At 56.6% G+C, this 17,571-nt stretch overlaps 2 protein-coding genes across 33 annotated transcripts in view; one reads left to right on the top strand and one right to left on the bottom strand.

Moving 5' to 3' along the window:
- The first annotated feature begins 5,335 nt into the window (after positions 1 to 5,335).
- LARGE2 (LARGE xylosyl- and glucuronyltransferase 2) lies at positions 5,336 to 15,855 on the top strand. Of its 8 annotated transcripts, none has more exons than XM_032283477.1 (15): positions 5,336 to 5,535; positions 5,629 to 5,738; positions 6,044 to 6,126; positions 6,389 to 6,512; positions 6,729 to 6,900; positions 7,008 to 7,112; positions 8,517 to 8,629; positions 8,700 to 8,825; positions 8,920 to 9,075; positions 9,186 to 9,346; positions 9,776 to 10,054; positions 10,361 to 10,510; positions 10,618 to 10,813; positions 11,959 to 12,041; positions 15,026 to 15,855. In XM_032283477.1, exons 1-14 carry the CDS (start codon positions 5,454 to 5,456, stop codon positions 12,016 to 12,018), a joined length of 1,917 nt encoding a protein of 638 aa, XP_032139368.1. In that variant the 5' UTR covers positions 5,336 to 5,453; the 3' UTR covers positions 12,019 to 12,041; positions 15,026 to 15,855. The 8 variants fall into 8 exon arrangements, with proteins under 8 accessions (XP_032139368.1, XP_032139367.1, XP_032139369.1 ...); XM_032283476.1 differs by having other exon boundaries at positions 10,589 to 10,813; XM_032283478.1 differs by lacking the exon at positions 10,618 to 10,813.
- Positions 11,747 to 17,571, bottom strand: part of PHF21A (PHD finger protein 21A) — a 198,697-nt gene continuing 192,872 nt past the window's right edge. For 19 of the 25 annotated variants that reach the window (XM_032283482.1, XM_032283481.1, XM_032283493.1 and 16 more), the window contains one exon: positions 15,983 to 16,512. In XM_032283482.1, coding sequence (XP_032139373.1) covers positions 16,255 to 16,512 — 258 coding nt within the window. In that variant the 3' untranslated portion in view covers positions 15,983 to 16,254. Of the gene's footprint in view, positions 16,513 to 17,375; positions 17,502 to 17,571 lie in introns of all 25 variants that reach the window. The other 6 variants (XM_032283504.1, XM_032283503.1, XM_032283500.1 and 3 more) reach the window with 3 other exon arrangements.

The following is a 17,571-nucleotide window of genomic DNA, read 5'->3' as shown; positions in this document are numbered from 1 at the left end:
GTACGGGCCCGGGGAAGCAGCCGCTGACTGGCTGCGGGAAAAGGGGCGTGGCGTGGGTGGAGCCGTGGGCCAGTGCTGGGGGCCGGGGGTGGGGGCGCCGGGCTGGGAAGCGGCCTAGCGGATTTATGGTATCCTGAGAAGAATAATAATACATTATTTTATCTAATCCTCTCCACCAGATATTTCCAGATGAAGAAAGCATCCGATTAAGAACCCCCAGCTAGGCCGGGCGCGGTGGCTCAAGCCTGTAATCCCAGCACTTTGGGAGGCCGAGGCGGGTGGATCACGAGGTCAAGAGATCGAGACCATCCTGGTCAACGTGGTGAAACCCCGTCTCTACTAAAAATACAAAACATTAGCTGGGCATGGTGGCGCGTGCCTGTAATCCCAGCTACTCAGGAGGTTGAGGCTACTCAGGAGGTTGAGGCAGGAGAATTGCCTGAGCCCAGGAGGCGGAGGTTGCGGTGAGCCGAGATCGCGCCATTGCACTCCAGCCTGGGTAACAAGAGTGAAACTCCGTCTCCAAAAAAAAAAAAAAAAAAAGCCCCCAGCCAGGCCGGGCGCAGTGGCTCACGCCTGTAATCCAAGCACTTTGGAGTCCAAGGAGGGCGGATCACCTGAGGTTGGGAATTCAAGACCAGCCTGACCAACATGGTGAAACCCCGTCTTAAAAAAAGAAAAAAAAAAATTAAAAAAAAAGAACGCCCAGCTAAAATTTGAGTGCTGATCTTTTCTGACCTCAGAGACTAGGCAGTTTCTTGTTATTTATTTATTCATTTTTTTAACTTTTATTTTTAGAGAACAGGTCTAAGCATCACAGCTTACCAGGAAACCACAACCTTCCTTCCACTCCCTCACCCCACCCTACACTACAGCTTAGTTTTCTTCTCTATCAGGTGGGAGGGTAGAGCTGCCCGCTCACATCAAAGAATGAAGACCCAGGGAAAGGTGACCAGGGGCCTGAGGAGAGGCAGAGGTGTTGAAGAACAGAGGAGGGGGTCATGGGCATCATCGACATCATTTCTGGCCACCTCTGGGTGCCAGGCTCGCTTGCCCTCCTCCCAGGAACCCCGTCAGGTTGCTAAGAACGGTTCACAGATGGGAAATTAGATGCCCAGTAAGGAGGGGGAAAGGATTTGTCCCACATGGCACAACAAGGCACTGGCCAAACGGGCCACCGTGCAGGTCTCTGTTGGCAGTGCCCTCTCTCCTATGGCCCACAGCCCACAAGAGCTGTGACATGTTGAGGCTCCTTGGTCATGAGGCAAGTTAGCAACTTGGATTAGGACCTGGGCTCAGGGTCCTTGAGGTGAGGCTCCTTCTCCCTTCCTCTGCTCCACTGTCTTGTTTGTTTTTCTTTTTTTTATTATTATTTTTAATTTAATTTTATTTATTTATTTTTTTTTTGAGACGGAGTTTCACTCTTGTTGCCCAGGCTGGAGTGCAATGGCACGATCTCGGGTCACCGCAACCTCCGCCTCCTGGGTTCAGGCAATTCTCCTGCCTCAGCCTCCTCAGTAGCTGGGATTACAGGCATGCGCCACCATGCCCAGCTAATGTTTTGTATTTTTAGTAGAGACGGGGTTTCACCACGTTGACCAGGATGGTCTCGATCTCTTGACCTCGTGATCCACCCGCCTCGGCCTCCCAAAGTGCTGGGATTACAGGCTTGAGCCACCGCGCCCGGCCTAATTTTATTTTTTTTATAAAGACGGGGTTTCACCATGTTGGTCAGGCTGGTCTTGAACTCCCGACCTCAGATGATCTGCCCGCCTTGGCCTCCAAAGTGCTTGGATTACAAGCGTGAGCCACCACGCCTGGCCTTTTTTTTTTCTTATTTAATTATTTATTTATTCATTTTGTTTGTTTCTGAGATGGAGACGCACTGTGTCACCCACACTGGAGTGCAGTGGTGCAATCTCAGCTCACTGCAACCTCTGCCTCCTGGGTTCAAGCAATTCTCCTGCCTCAGCCTCCTGAGTAGCTGGGATTACAGGTAAACACTACCATCCCCGACTAATTCCTGTATTTTTAGTAGAGACAAGGTTTCACCATGTTGGCCAGGCTGGTCTTGAACTTCTAACCTCAGGTGATCTACCTGCCTCCGCCTCCAAAAGTGCTGGGATTATAGGTGTGAGCCACCATGTCCTGCTGGGCCCTGCCGTGCCCCACTATCTTAGTGAACTTGTTCCCCAAACTTCCAGGTTGGCCACTCCTCCAGCCTTCCCTCTGCAGCTGTGGAGAGAGTGAGGCGGGTGAGTGTGAGGTTCAGCACTCCTTGGGCTGGAAGTCCTGTATTTCTGAAGAGGAGAGCAAAGCATGGAAGGGAGAGGGGCAGACTTTCCAGGACAGAATACAAAGGGGCTGGGGCTGGAACCAGTTTCTCCTCCCTCCCTGCAGAACTGGGGCATGGGCCCAGCCAGGCTGGCAGCAGCAGGGCTGCCTGAATTTCCTCTCTAGATCCCAGTCCTGATTAGGCCCAGAGACAAAGAGTTGCCGTGTGTGCAGGAGGCTCCTAGGGGAGCCCCTCCCCTGCTCCCTGGCCCCCTGCCTGGACTTGGCCGTCTTGTTGGGCTGGAAGGACTTTTAAGGGGCAGGTTGAGCTGTAACCTCTCTCCAACAGTTTGCCCCAAGTGACAGGGGAAGAGAGGTAGACCAGTCCAGCAGGTACAGATGACAGTATCAGAGGCCGAGAGAGGGGGCCTCACTGGTCCAAAGTCACACAGTAAAGTCCTGGGCAGAGCTGAGTCAAAGCGGGTCTTAGGCCAAGAGGAACAGCACCATTTATATGCCCGTACTTGTCTCCCTTTCTCCCTCACAGGACAGACAAGGTTCCAGTCCAGTGAGCAGCTTACATGCCCCCAGAACAGCCCCTTGGGGTCTAGTGGGCACCTCAGCACTTCAGTTTCCCTGAGTGGTGAGGTTGACCCAGAAGAGGGGCGAGCATTATGAGTGACCACAGTGAGATCTGCAGACCCAGCTTCCTGCACTAACACCCCAGCCCCTTAATTGAAGACTCATCCTGGGCCAGCCCCCAACTGTGTGTGTGCTCTACCCAGTCCCACAAGGTGTTTGTTTGTTTGTCTTTTTTGTTTGTTTGTTTGTTTTGAGACAGAGTGTCACTCTGTCACCCAGGCTGGAGTGCAGTGGCACAATCTTGGCTCACTGCAACCTCCATCTCCTGGGTTCAAGCGATTCTCCTGCCTCAGCCTCCTGAGTAGCTGGGATTACAGCTGCATGCCACCATGCCTGGCTAATTTTTGTATTTTTAGTAGAGATGGGGTTTCACCATGTTGGTCAGGCTAGTCTCAAACTCATGACCTCGTGACACACCCGCCTCAGCCTCCCAAAGTGCTGGGATTACAGGCATGAGCCACCACGCCTGGACTTGTTTGTTTTTAGAGACTAGGTCTTACTCTGTCACCCAGGCTGGAGTGCAGTGGTGTGATTACGGCTCACAGCAGCCTTGACCTCCTGGGTTCAGGTAATCCTTCTACCTCAGCCTCCCAAGTAGTAGGCGCATGCCACCACGCCCAGGGAATTTTTGTATTTTTTGTAGATACAGGGTTTTGCCATGTTGACCAGGCTAGTCTCAAATTCCTGGGCTCAAGCAAACCACCAGCCTTGGCCTCACAAAGTGCGGGGATTACAGGCATGAGCCACCATCCCTGGCCTGGTCCCACATGTTTAACCCCCACAAATGGTCTCTGTTGAGGGCCCTGGGGAGGGAATTACGTTCCCCCACTCCAGCTTCAGGCTAGAGATGAAGATCAGGGAGGCTGGAGGCTCACGCTCCAGACACCTCAGTGGCCCCTACATGGCCTTTCTCAATTCCCGGGTGTACAAGGAGCCTCTGTCAGTCTCCATAGCAACCATTATCCCTGCCCTCCAAAGACCCAAAGCCTGACCTTCCCCATCTCCCAAAGAAAGGCCTCCTGGCCTCACAGAGGAGGAGACTGCGGGGTGTCAGGCTGGGCTGCTTTCCACAGCTGCTTCTGAGTTTGCCTCACTTTTTGCAGCCAGAAAGTTGGGCAAAGGACACAGCCTGAGCCCCCCTTTCCAGGTCATAGGAGGGCAGGTTCTCATTCCAATCCACATTCATACGTAGTGAGCACTTGGTATTTGCAGGCCCTGGTTGGGCACTGGGTACAGGACAGACAAGGTTCCAGTCCCGTGAGCAGCTTACGTTCCGGGAGGGAGACTGGCAATAAACAAGCAAACAACTTCAACTTTCCATGAGTGCTAGCCAGCCCTGGGAGGCTCTGCTGCCAGAAGGAACGTCAAGGGCAAGTCCTGGGCGGGAGACCCTTCCGGAGGAGGAGCAAGAAAGCCGCTTCTGCAGCGCGCAGCCTGGGGCAGGGGGATGAGTGCGGCTGCTGGAGACGGGAGGGGCCGGAGGGTGTTCCTGTCTAACAGGTCACTTAAACTCTCTAGGGGAGAATCAGCCTGCATCATAGGATTAATGGAGGGCCTGGCTTGCTGTTCGGGTTTAGCATCCAGAGCGCCCCCCACCCCTTCCCTGGCCTGCGCCGGGGAGAGGGAGGGAAGAAGAGCTCCAGGCCAGGGCACCTCGGCACAATCAGGACGATCTGGACAAGAGTGGGGATCCCCGGCCCTGCCCAGGCGGCCTAGGCCGCCCGCGTCTGGGGCCCCTCGCCAGCTCCCAGGCGGGAGGCGGCCTTCACAAGGGCGCTTTGTCCTGGCGGCGCCGGCAGGACCCGGCCAGGCCACCTGGACTGAGGGTGGGGGAGGAAGGCCGAGGCTCCAGGTGCTCCGCAGCTCCGGGGCAGGTGTCGGCCGGCTCCGCCCCTATCTCCAGAGCAGGTGTCACCGACCCCCGCGGCCTGCATTCCGGCCCCCTCCTTCTCCCTCGGGTCGAGCTCCGGCCATGCCTTTTATCCCGGGCCCCGGGACACGGGCCCCTCCCCGCGGGGAGAGAGGGGGGGAGGCGCGGCTCTGGAGCGGGGGCAGGGCCGGGGCTCAGGGTAGGTAGCGGGGCCCGGGCCTTCGCGCGTGGCTGCTCCAGCTCCCCCAGCCCTCCCCTCCTCCTGGTGGGAAAATCAGCCCAGGAGGGGGTTTCGGGGACTCTTCGCGGGCTGGAGAACCGTCGGATGCCGGCTCAGGGGGCGGGGACAGGACCCCGGGGGGGGGTCCTCTCCCCGCCCCTTCGAGCTCAGACCCGCCGAGGTGAAACCTGAGCCCAGGTCGGGGGCGGGGCTGGCCCGCGCCTCTCCCCGGGTCCCCGCACCCTGGCCGGCGGCTGCGAGCGCAGGGCCCGGCCCGGGAGCCGCTGGAGCAGGTGAGGGAGGCGGCTCCGCGCGGGCCGGATGACCCTGCCGTCGGGCCCCGCCGCCCAGGGCTGAGCCTCCCCTCTCGCCCCTCGGTTCGCAGGGCCCGCAATGGAGGCCGCAGCTCCGGGTCGCGCCCAGCCCTGAGCGCCCCCGTCGGCGGCCATGCTTCCCCGAGGGCGCCCCCGGGCGCTGGGGGCCGCCGCGCTGTTGCTGCTGCTGCTTCTGCTCGGATTCCTCCTGTTCGGTGGGGACCTGGGGTGTGAGCGCCGCGAGCTGGGCGGTAGAGCTGGGGCCCCGGGATGCTTCCCCAGCCAGCTAATGCCACGTGTCTCCCCAGACTGGAGGCTGCGGGGAGCCGCCGCCCTCGACGGAGACCCTCTGGCCGGACCCAGGGACAGCAACCCCTCCGACTGCGGCCCGCAGCCGCTGCCGCCGCCCAAGTGCGAGGTAGGTACGCGCGGCCCCTGCGGCGGGAGTCCCGCGGGTGCTCCCCCCAGCCCAGCCTCTTGGAAAATCTTCGGGAATCACAGCACCTGGCGTCTGTCCGGCACTGGCCAGCCGGCTGGGGCACGACTCGGAAGTGCACCTCCTGTGCTCCGACCTCAGTTTCCCCATTTGAAATGAAGGGTTGGCTCCTGCTGCCACTCCGCAAACTCTTCCTGGCTCTGCTGTGGGTGGGGCAGCTCAACCATGGGTCCTCGCCGCCTCGCGGAGGACGGGGGCCTGCTGCCGACCTGGGCTTCCTTCCCCAGCTCTTGCACGTGGCCATCGTGTGTGCGGGGCATAACTCCAGCCGAGACGTCATCACCCTGGTGAAGTCCATGCTCTTCTACAGGTACAGTCATGTGTCCGTGGAGAGTCAGGAGTGGGGAAGGAATAAAGTCCTGGATAGGCTGGCCTAAGAGCTTTAGCTTCCTCATCTGTGACACGGGGACAGTGTCCTCTTCCTCCCTTAAGGGCGGTTGTAAGAACATCCTGAGCTGGCGTGGAAAAGCTCTTTGCAGATGGCGCTTTTGCCTCTGCGCACCTCAGGATAGGGGCTGACCCAGGTTGCTCCTGCTGGGGCCTCTCAGGCTTCCTCTTTGCACACCCAAAAGGAAGAATCCACTGCACCTCCACTTGGTGACTGACGCTGTGGCCAGAAACATCCTGGAGACGCTCTTCCATACATGGATGGTGCCTGCTGTCCGTGTCAGCTTTTACGATGCCGATGAGCTCAAGGCAGGGGCCGGGCCCTTCTGCACCCCTACCCAGCTGTGTCCTTTCTCCCAGGGCATAGTGGCGCTGGGGAAGAGAATCCTCAGTCCCATCAGCCTACCGAAGCGCAAACCCCTCTCTTTTTGGGGTCTACCCCCTCTCCTCTGTCACTCCCAGCATGTGTTCTGGTGCTTCTAGGCCTCTCTCTGCCATCTCACCCCCTGCCCTTCCCCCACACAGCCCCAGGTCTCCTGGATCCCCAACAAGCACTACTCCGGCCTCTATGGGCTAATGAAGCTGGTGCTGCCTGGCACCCTGCCCGCTGAGCTGGCCCGCGTCATTGTCCTGGACACAGACATCACCTTCGCCTCTGACATCGCTGAGCTCTGGGCACTCTTTGCTCACTTTTCTGGTGAGAGGCCTGGGAGCCTGCCTGGCCTGCCCAGGACCCCTGCATCCAGCCCTGAGCCCAGGTCCTGTGGCAACCTCAGACAGGTCCCTCATGCCCTCCCCTCCCAGACACGCAGGCGATCGGTCTCGTGGAGAACCAGAGTGACTGGTACCTGGGCAACCTCTGGAAGAACCACAGACCCTGGCCTGCCTTGGGCCGGGGATTTAACACAGGTGGGGACAGTGGTGAGGGGAGGCAGGCGGGGCAGTCTGCTGGTCCTTGGGCCCCTAGGGCAGAAGGGGCAAAGAATGCTAGGAATCCCCCCAGGAAGAACAGTGTGCTGTGGAAAGAACCCTGGATGAAGAGTCAGACAGCACTTCCAACAGTCCTGTGTGTGCTGGATGACTTTGGCCAGCTCTTGTGCTCCCTCTGAGCCTCAGTTTTCTCATCCACTAAATGGGGATAATTTTAACAGTCCTGGGATCACCAAGTATGAGAAGAAGCCCGTGGAGGTGCTCTGTAAGCTGGACAGCATGCAGCACCTCCCCTTCACCCCCAAGAGGATTGACTGTTGACAGAAGTAGTCCATGAGCAAGCTGTGTACAGTGGCTCATGCCTGTAATCCCAGCACTTTGGGAGGCTAAGGTGGGAGAAGTGCTTGAGCCCAGCAGTTTGAGAACAGGCTGGGAAACATAGTAAGACCCTGTCTCTGCAAACATTAAAAAATTGGCCTGGTGCGGTGGCTCACGCCTGTAATCCCAGCACTTTGGGAGGCCGAGGAGGGCGATCACTTAAGTTCAGGAGTTTGAGACCAGTCTGGCCAACATGGTGAAACTGTCTCTAATAAAAATACAAAAATTAGCCAGGCATGGTGTCACGTACTTGAGAGGCTGAGGTGGGAGAATCACTTTGAACCCGGGAGGCAGAGGTTGCAGTGGGTCAAGGTTACACCACTGCATTCCAGCCTTGGCAAGAGAGCAAGACTCTGTCTCAAAAATAAATAAGTACATAAATACATAAATAAAAAGAATAGATGTGGTAGCATGCCTGCAGCCCCAGCTACTTGGGGGTGGGGGTGGGGGTGGGGAGCTGAGGTGGGAGGTTTGTTTTAGCCTGGGAGATCGAGGCTGCAGTGAGCCTTGATTGTGCCACTACACCACTCCAGCCTGGGTGACAAAGCAAGACCCTGTCTCTTAAAAAAAAAAAATGGGTGGTCATGGTGGCTCATGCCTGTAATCCCAGCACTTTGGGAGGCCAAGGCAGGTGGATCACGAGGTTAGGAGATTTGAGACCAGCCTGGCTAACGTGGTGAAACCCCGTCTCTACTAAATATAATAAAAATCAGCCAGGTGTGGTGGCGCACACCTGAAGTCCCAGCTACTTGTGAGGCTGAGGCAGGAGAATTGCTTGGACCCGGGAAGTGGAGGTTGCAGTGAGCCAAGATCATGTCACTGCACTCCAGCCTGGGTGACAGAGTGAAACTCCATCTCAAAAAAAAAAAAAAAAATAGTAGTCCATAATCATGTGTGAACAGTCAGAAAATACCAATAAGTCAAAAAACGAAGGACACCTTCATGACCCGTGTCCCCCAGGAGCTGTTGTCCCAGGCTGGCATGACAGCATCTCCTCATTGGCAGGTGTGATTCTGCTGCGGCTCGACCGGCTCCGGCAGGCTGGTTGGGAGCAGATGTGGAGGCTGACGGCCAGGCGGGAGCTCCTTACCCTACCTGCCACCTCACTGGCCGACCAGGTCTGGGGAAGCCTTGCTGGGTTGGGGGTGGCAGGTTGGGGGCTGGGGTGTGATGGGTGTCTCTGCTCAGGACATCTTTAACGCTGTGATCAAGGAGCACCCAGGGCTGGTGCGGCCTCTGCCCTGCGTCTGGAATGTGCAGCTGTCCGACCACACACTGGCTGAGCGCTGCTACTCCGAGGCGTCTGATCTCAAGGTAAGTGGGACAGGAGGCTGCATGGTGGTGGGGGGCCATGGATGGGGACTCCTGCTCCCTGCTCCCATAGCCCCAACACTCTCCTGGGTCCCAGGTGATCCACTGGAACTCACCAAAGAAGCTTCGGGTGAAGAACAAGCACGTGAAGTTATTCCGCAATTTCTACCTGACCTTCCTGGAGTACGATGGGAACCTGCTGCGGAGAGGGCTCTTTGGGTGCCCCAGCCAGCCCCCATCTGGTGCTGAGCAGGTGAGAGGGAGCCACCTTCCCCTGCCCCTCTGCTCTGGTGGGACCCAGCCTTGTCTGGGGGACATGTCCTTCTGCCCTACCCCAGTCCTTCTCACCCCTGACCCCCTCAGTTGCAGCAAGCCCTGGCACAGCTCGATGAGGAAGACCCCTGCTTTGAGTTCCGGCAGCAGCAGCTCACTGTGCACCGCGTGCACGTCACCTTCCTGCCTCATGAGCCGCCACCCTCCCAGCCTCACGATGTCACCCTTGTGGCCCAGTTGTCCATGGACCGGTGAGGGTGCAGAGGGCAGCCCAGGGAGTATGGCACGGGCTGGGGTTGGATACTTCTGAGCGGAGGTTCCATCTGGCAGCCTGATGCTGTAGCAGTGAGCTGCCTGGCCCTCAAGGAGTTCCAGAAGTTGGAGACATTGGATGTGGTGCAAAGAGCTTAGGCACTGGAGTCATCCAGATGCCCAGAACTGCCCCCTCGGTCACTGTGGGACCATTGGCAAGTCTTCATATCTCTGGCCCTTAGTTTTCTCTCTCCAAGGAGAAGGTACCCACCTAGTGGGGTAGTTGTGAAGATTCAATCAGACTGGCTCTAAAAGTGCTTGAAGGGTGCTCAGTAAGTCACTTGAGGAGGGGGCAGCAGCTAACTGGGGAGGTTGTCCAGGCCTCCCTGAGCTCCTGTGTCAGCTGTGCTGACCTCCCGTCCCCCTAGGCTGCAGATGTTGGAAGCCCTGTGCAGGCACTGGCCGGGCCCCATGAGCCTGGCCTTGTACCTGACAGACGCAGAAGCCCAGCAGTTCCTGCGTTTCGTTGAGGCCTCCCCAGTGCTCGCTGCCCGGCAGGATGTGGCCTACCACGTGGTGTACCGTGAGGGGCCCCTGTACCCTGTCAACCAGCTCCGCAATGTGGCCTTAGCTCAGGCCCTCACACCTTACGTCTTCCTCAGTGACATTGACTTCCTGCCTGCCTATTCTCTCTACGACTACCTCAGGTGGGTCTGGGGTGGATGTGGACAGGGCATGCACGGGACCCGGGGTTTCTAAGTCTCTGCCCCTTTCTGGGCCACAGTGGCCTCTGTCAAGTGGGATTTGTATTAGGTAGGCTGTTTCTCTGGGCTGCCAACAGGGGAGGGCAGGACCTGCTTCAGCAGCAGCTCCACCTGCGCTTGTGCCCACCCATCGCATCAGGCAAGATGGCCTGTAGGGGTCAGGTCCTATGGCTAACGACCCCATGAGGGTCACTGGCCCAGTCCTGGAGGCCCCGCTCCTCTCCCCTGCTCATGGGTGCTCCTCCTCAGGGCCTCCATTGAGCAGCTGGGGCTGGGCAGCCGGCGGAAGGCAGCGCTGGTGGTGCCAGCATTCGAGACCCTGCACTATCGCTTCAGCTTCCCCCCTTCCAAGGTGGAGCTGCTGGCCTTGCTGGACGCAGGCGCTCTCTACACCTTCAGGTAGGTGGGGCGTCTTCTCTGGCCACGCCACTCACTTGCCCACACTGGCCCCTGCTGTCCACGAGCTCCTAGCCTCAGCCTGGCTTCCATCCGACCCTGCCGCACAGGTACCACGAGTGGCCCCGGGGCCACGCACCCACAGACTATGCCCGCTGGCGGGAGGCTCAGGCCCCATACGGTGTGCAGTGGGTGGCCAACTATGAACCCTATGTGGTGGTGCCACGTGACTGTCCCCGCTATGACCCTCGATTTGTGGGCTTCGGCTGGAACAAGGTGGCCCACATCGTGGAGCTGGATGCCCAGGTGAGGAGGGTGCCTTGCTGCCACCACCTTTGATTTGAGCATCTCCAGGTCTGTGGAACTCAGGACACCTCTGCCTGGGGGACCACATCGCTAAGCAGCACTGTTAGAAAGATCCCCCTTCTGCAGAACTAAAATCCTCTGCCCTTTGGCCCTTGCTTTAGCTCTTGGGTATACAGGGTAAGCCTGGAGCTGCACCTTCCCCAAAGGCCAGGCAAGCCAGGCAGCCACTGCTCCTCTGCCCCACCCTGCAGGAATATGAGTTCCTGGTGCTGCCCGAGGCCTTCACCATCCATCTGCCCCACACTCCAAGCCTGGACATCTCTCGCTTCCGCTCCAGCCCCACCTATCGTGGCTGCCTCCAGGCCCTCAAGGACGAATTCCACCAGGACTTGTCCCGCCGCTATGGGGCTGCTGCCCTCAAATACCTCCCAGCCCTGCAGCAGCCCTGGAGCCCTGCCCGAGGCTCCTGAGGCTGCCCCTCTGTGCACTGGGCAGACACCAGGGCAACCCAGCCTGCCCTCCGCTATCCCTGCTATTTAAATTATTTAAGGTCTCTGGGAAGGGCTGGGGAGGAGCATCTGTGGGGTGGGGTCTTCCCCTTGCTGCTATTGTATGGCTGGGGTCTGGCCTCCCTCTGCCCCAGACAGTTCGGGGCTGGTTCCCCCAACTTCAATTGTTCATCCCTTTTTCATAATTAAAGTTTTAAAAAATCCTTTTTGTGTTCCTCCTAGTTTGGGGGAGCAAGGGTGCTCTAGGGCTAGGGTGTCAGTGCACAAGGGAGGTGCTACATCCAGCAGCTGGGGTCACAGGAGGGCCTGGGCTCTTAAGGGAAAGCCTCCCATACCAGCCAGCCAGCCAGGGAGGGCAGAGGCTGGCGCTGGAATGTGTCTTGCCCACCCTCCCCTGCCCCAAACCCAACACCATGAGGCTAAGAGGCTTTATTTGGCTTTATTTAGTAAAATGTTAAAATAAATAAATACAAATTGATCAGCTGCTCTGTATCCCCCCCACCCCCTCAAAACAAAAACCAAACAGAAACAAAAACTTTGAAGCACAAAACTCCAAATACAAGTCTACCAAGACTGAAATCACAAAGGGCATGGACAAGAGACAGGGTTGGGGTCTGGCTGGCTCTTCTCTGCTAGGAGCTGGCTGACCTCTGGCCTGCCCATCCCCACCACCTGGCTGCAGCTCACCTGGACTGAGGACCCACGGAGACCGGGGAGAGGTGAGGGCCCAAAGGCTGCTGGGGACGGGCGGGGCGGGGGAGGCTGGGTCCTCAGGGAGGAAGGGCCTTGTGGGAGGGGGCGCCAAGTGGAACTGGGGAGCCCTGCTTCCGTTTACAGGAGCTACTTTTCAGAGTTCCTACCCGGCTTCTGGAGGGCAGCCCCAGCTTCCTGCCCCTCACTTTAGCGAGGGGGCCAGAAGACTGTCCAGAGGAGCTGACTCGGAGGACAGTCTAAGTCAGGGTGAGGATGAGACCCCTGCTTCCTGCCAGGGGTGCCTGGCTAAGGGCAGGGGTGAGGTCCACACAGAGCAAAGATCCCTCCACTCAACAGAAGCCTCGGGATCTGAGACCCAGGCCCTGGAAGATGCCCGGGCCACGCTCCATCCCATCACCTTAAGAGCCTTTTGCCTCTGGGTAGTCTTCTAAATTCAGCCCTTTAGATAAATAAGAAGGACCACGCCCTACAAGGGAATGAAGGGAAGAAACCTCTGAAGAGTGTGTGTGAGCTGGGAGGGCCAAGCCCAAGGGCTCTTAGCCCCAAGAGAGAAGTATCAGAGGTGGCTGGAGAGCCAGCGTGCATGCGGAGACAGAGTGTGCTGCAGACACGGCCACCCGCACAGACACAGCTGTGTGCACCTGCGCCATGCACACTTGCCCGCTGGGCCTGAGCCAAGCAGCAGGGACAGAGAGACAGGCCTTGCAGGGAAGCCAGGCACACGATGGTGCCAGCTGGAGGCTGCCAGGGTGGCCCCACCAGGGACTGCCCGTAGCTGTCTACCCCTGTCAGGTACAACCAGCAGGCTTACCACAAAGGGCCTAATAAGGAAGGAAGAAATCAAAACCCCGATGAGCTCAGCACAGGTGAGACAAGACCCAGCAGGCTCCATGAAAGAAAAAGGACCCGCAGGCAGCAAGAATGCAGAGGTGGAGATGACAGCAACATGACCTCACTGCCACCAGGGCGCAGCGCCTGATCAGGAGCTGGCAGGGGACTCCCAGGCAGGGCCCAGTGGGCAGCCACTCCAGCTCTCTGAAGTGACTGCAAAGCCAGCTGGTCTCAGATAAGTAGCTGTCAGAGCAGCTAAATTCTGGGCCATGGGGAAAGAGCAGCGCAAGGAAGGAGGAGGAAGCAAGTGGAGGTGGCTGGGTGGGGCAGTGTCACGAGCGTGTGTCTCTGGCAGTCTGGGGGAACAGTGAAGGACAGGGAGATTGAGTGCCGGGGGCCTCTTCTTTACAGTAAAGCAGTGTTTTGGAATTTGAGTCCAGAATGTAGGTTTGTGGGCAGGATTGCATCTTGCACTCCATACTAGCTGGCTCCCAAAACAGATCACATCTGAATGTCAGGAAGAATCCACAGCCCAGCTGCAGGCGAGGTCAGAATGTACTCACGCTGCTCAGGGCGGCAGGCAAAGCCCTGGTCAATTCCTAGCCTAATCCCCCCACCCCTGAGACTCCTCAGGCAGCTCCTCTCCGAGCAAAGGCCTCTAGTGATGATGGCTTCCCAAATTCTTTCAGGAAAAGGAGAGTTAACTGTTGCGGCAACCCCTAGATGGGCCCAGACAAGTTGAGGGGAAGAGCTCTAGACAGGGCAGGCAGCCTGCTGCTGGTCTCTGATCCTCTGCCACCGATTCCTCCAACTAGTCCAGGCGTCTCCAAGCCTCCCTGACCAGGCACAGCACCTTGGTTTCTGAGAAAAGGGAACTCTCCCCGTCAGCCAATCAAGCAGCCAGGGCCTAACTGAGGCCTGTTCAGCCAAACTTAACTCCCTCTTCTGAGGTCCTTGGGAAGATGAATGGCGACAGCTGATATGGATGAGACACATTTTCCTCTAAGAAGCGTCTCTTTTCTGTTGAATTTGCCTTCAGATCTGTCTTTGTCTCTCTGGGCCTAACTGGGTGGGAGAGAAGCTAATGGGACCGTTTCTACCCCTCCCCGACTCTGGCTGTTACCAGGGCCTGGAGTGGGCTTCAGGGAGATGCTCCAGCAGGGCCCGGGTACGGAGCCTCCACTGCCCTGCCATCAGCCAGGGGCAGGCAAGAGGCAAAGGTCTCCAGCCAGAGCACGCATCTGACACCGTTTACTTCCCACAAGGCAAGATGAGAGAATGGTCTGAACCTTTCAGAACCCTGGTTTTCTCAAGAAGGAGAGGCCACAACAGGCCAAGCCAAGGCAAGCGCAGCAATTCTAGCCAAGGGTCACCCAGGAGACTTGTGGGTGGGAGGAGTGGAATGAATTCCATTTCTGGTGCCTGGAGCCAACAGGCAGAGAAAGGAGTGAGAGCTTCAGACCTCTCCCCAAAAGCAAGACAGAGCTTTGGGGCTCTGTCTCAGAGACATACCCTCGAGACATGTCACTCCTCTGTTCTTTCTAAGCACCAAGGGCTGATGCAGCCAGCCTGCACTCCCGCACCCTCCTGCCACAGCCAGGGTGCATGGGCACCACTGAGCTCCACTGGCCAGTTCCCTTGGAGGTGTCCCCCAGGCACTCATAATGCTGGTGGCTGAAAGACCAAAAGCAGCACCAAAGGAAGGGATCTTATTTAGGCACCAGCCTTTTGCTCTAGCAGAATCTAAGAAGACCACGGGGAGGGCCCTGACACCGTCCAGACTTCCATTTGGGCTTCACAACAGGAGACAAGATCCCTGCACCAAGAAGAGAGCACGGTCTTTTCTGAGGAGAGAGAAGGGTGGGGAGCTCCACCCTGTCCGTCAAGGAGACTGGCCCACAGTCTAGAGACACACACGGCAAAATGTCATCGTCATCAGCAGGGTCTGTGCTAAAAAATTATAACTACACGGCATTTTCTCCAGTTCTGACACCTTTTTAATAGAAATCACTGTTTTTAGGAAACAAATAGCACTTTTGTAATTTTTTTTTACAATGTTTCTTACCTTGATCTTAATTTAAGTAACACTAGGAAGACCTCAATATCTTTTATTTTCCTTTTTAATTTAAAAAAAAGTTGTTTTTTTTTTTTCCCCCAGATACAAAGATTTTTGCCCTTGCATAAAAAACCAGTGCCCGAACGATGACACAAGGACTCACAAAGACTCACGGGACCTCACTGACACTATGATTCCTACTCTACCATGCAAGGTCTCGGCTACCCTTAATTGGACTGTCAGCCTGAAAAACAGCTTTTCTATTCCTTATTTTAGTTTTTGTTACCAAGAAAGTAAAATGAACAATAAAATAAAACTTTCCTTAAAGAAAAAAAGAACAAAAACAAAAATTAAAAAAAAAAAGAAAAGAAATGTCTCCATTCAATTCACACACACCTGGGTCGCGTGCTGCTTCACTCAAGATCTTCTCTTCTTATAAATATAGAAAAGGGATGGAGCTTGTTTTCAAGTAAAATCACTGATCCACCTTTTTTCCTTCCTGGACATACACATCTTTCTTCCCTGCCCCAGGCAAGGGCCTGCGGCCTGGGCTCTGCTTGTTCTTGGAGAGGAGACAGTGGGATAACACGGGGATGCGCGATTCACCAAGCAGGGAAGGAAGGAGGCTGGGCAGGCTTCAGGATGGGGAGTTCCCACGGGGAGGGAGCAGAGCGCGGGGGAGAAGAACCTACTGGCTGTCCTTGGTGTCAGTCTCCCCTGCGAGGCCCCCGCCAGCCGTGATTAAATACTGCTTCTGTGATACACTGTTCCACCCCCGGCTCCCTCCAGCCACTCCCATTCCCTCTTCTGGGCACTGGGGTTGGTTGAATCTCAATTCCTTTTTTTGGTTTTATAGTAGCGAAAGTTTAGAAACAGGAAAGCCCACACACTCTTTGGACTTGTCTTCTCTACCTAAACAAACGGCTCGGCAAGTAAGGATCTGAAACCTGCTCTCCTCCCTCCGCCCGTCCCTGCTCCCCACCCAAGAAAACAGAAACAAACCCATCGTGGCTGTGGAGGCTGCTGCAGGCACACACTGGTGTATAATAGAGAGAGTAAATATATTATTTCACTTGGCATGGTGCTGGCAAAGAACCTCCAGCTGGCACTATTTCATGTAACATGGTCCAATCTTTGCATGTACACACAGAATAAGAAGGATCAATTGGCAAACTCTGGTGCCACCTGGCACAAGCATCTTCTCTCTCTCTGGAACCAAAGAACCAAAAGAATTCTGCACTTTCCGGAAATCCGGCTTTGCTTTTCTAGAGTCTTCAGTGTTCTGCTCTCCTTGCCGCCGGGATCCTGTGGCTTCTCCTAGAGGGGCTCTGTTATTTAGTCTCTTCCCCTTGGTTACAGTTCGCTGTGCAGCTCTGGGAGGAGGGGGAAGGGGCCGGCGTGGAGGTGGCGGCATTGGCAGGGGGGGTGCAGTCCGGGCCGTTGGAGATGGCCCCCACAGTGGCCTCAGAGTCTACAGGTTTGGAGAGGTCGATGCCGTGGATGAGGCGAATCAGCTGTTTTACCTTCTCCAAGGAGCTGTGCATCTCCTTCTGCCGGGCCAGGATGGTGTTCTTCATTTCCATGCATTTCTGCAGCAAATGACAAGGGCAGTGGCACTGAGCCGCCTCATTCTAACAGGCCTCGCAGCCCCTGAGAGCGGAGCACCTTCTCTCTGCCCAGGGAGAAGAACCCCTGCTGGCTGCTGTGCAGCCCCTGGGCCTCGCTGTGCTCCCCAGCAGAGTGGGCGCTACCACCTAAGGAACAGGGCAAGTGGAGTGGGTAGGCTGGGGGAATCCAAGAGGCAAAAAGAGGGAGAGAGCATGCGGGCACGAACACGCGGGAGTGCTAACACTTAAAAGCAAACCGGCAGAGCTGCCATCAGACTTCCAAACAAAGGTTAAAAAAAAAAAGTTCCCACAGCTGCCCTACAGCCTGTTCAGGCAGGTTTTGATACGCTTCTGTCATGCTAATGGGGGCCTTCAGGACTGGACTGAGCTCTCCAGGGTGCTATCTGGATTCCATCTGAGGGCAGCAGGAAGTGAGAGGGTGGGCCGGCAACATTAGAAGGATCTAAGCCCAAAGGACAAAGGCCTGCAACCAATAGAACACCTTCTGCTCAGTCAGGGACTTGTAGTCTTTTCCCCTTTTGCCCTCAGCCTCCCATACCTGCTGGCTTCTGTTTTAGGCAGGGAAAGAGATGAAAGAGGTGTTAAATCTGCATGCCATGGGTAGGTATGGTGAGGAGGAGAAAGCAGGTAAGCAGGACAGTTCAACCACCACCAAGTACAAGCACCAGCTGGCATCTGTGAGGGCTGAGGTCACTTTACTCCAATAAGGGTGACCTACTCTGTGGAAAAGAAGGCTGGCTCCTTGCCTGGGATGAGTCTCTGTCCCCCTGCTGCAAATACAACCCTCTTTCCCACCTGGACAGGCCGGGCTGGGCAGTACTTACTTCCAATACTTGTCTCTAGAAAGCCCACTTCCTCACACTGGTCAGGAAAACCGGGAAATGCAATCAGCATGGTGTGGAAGCAAGAGCAAGGGAGGGCCGTGTGGATGGGCCCGCTCGCTCAGGTGACTAGGAAGAATCACACGAGGGGACCTGGTCTGTGTCTGCTCAGTGTCAGGTGAGGCACTACGCTCCCCCC

The sequence above is a fragment of the Sapajus apella genome, unplaced genomic scaffold (assembly GCF_009761245.1).
Source record: "Sapajus apella isolate SASKATOON/1434 unplaced genomic scaffold, GSC_monkey_1.0 scaffold14, whole genome shotgun sequence".
NCBI classification, from domain to species: Eukaryota; Metazoa; Chordata; class Mammalia; order Primates; family Cebidae; genus Sapajus; species Sapajus apella.
The sequence above is the reverse complement of the archived record's forward strand: the minus strand, read 5'-3'. Positions and strand labels throughout refer to the sequence as shown.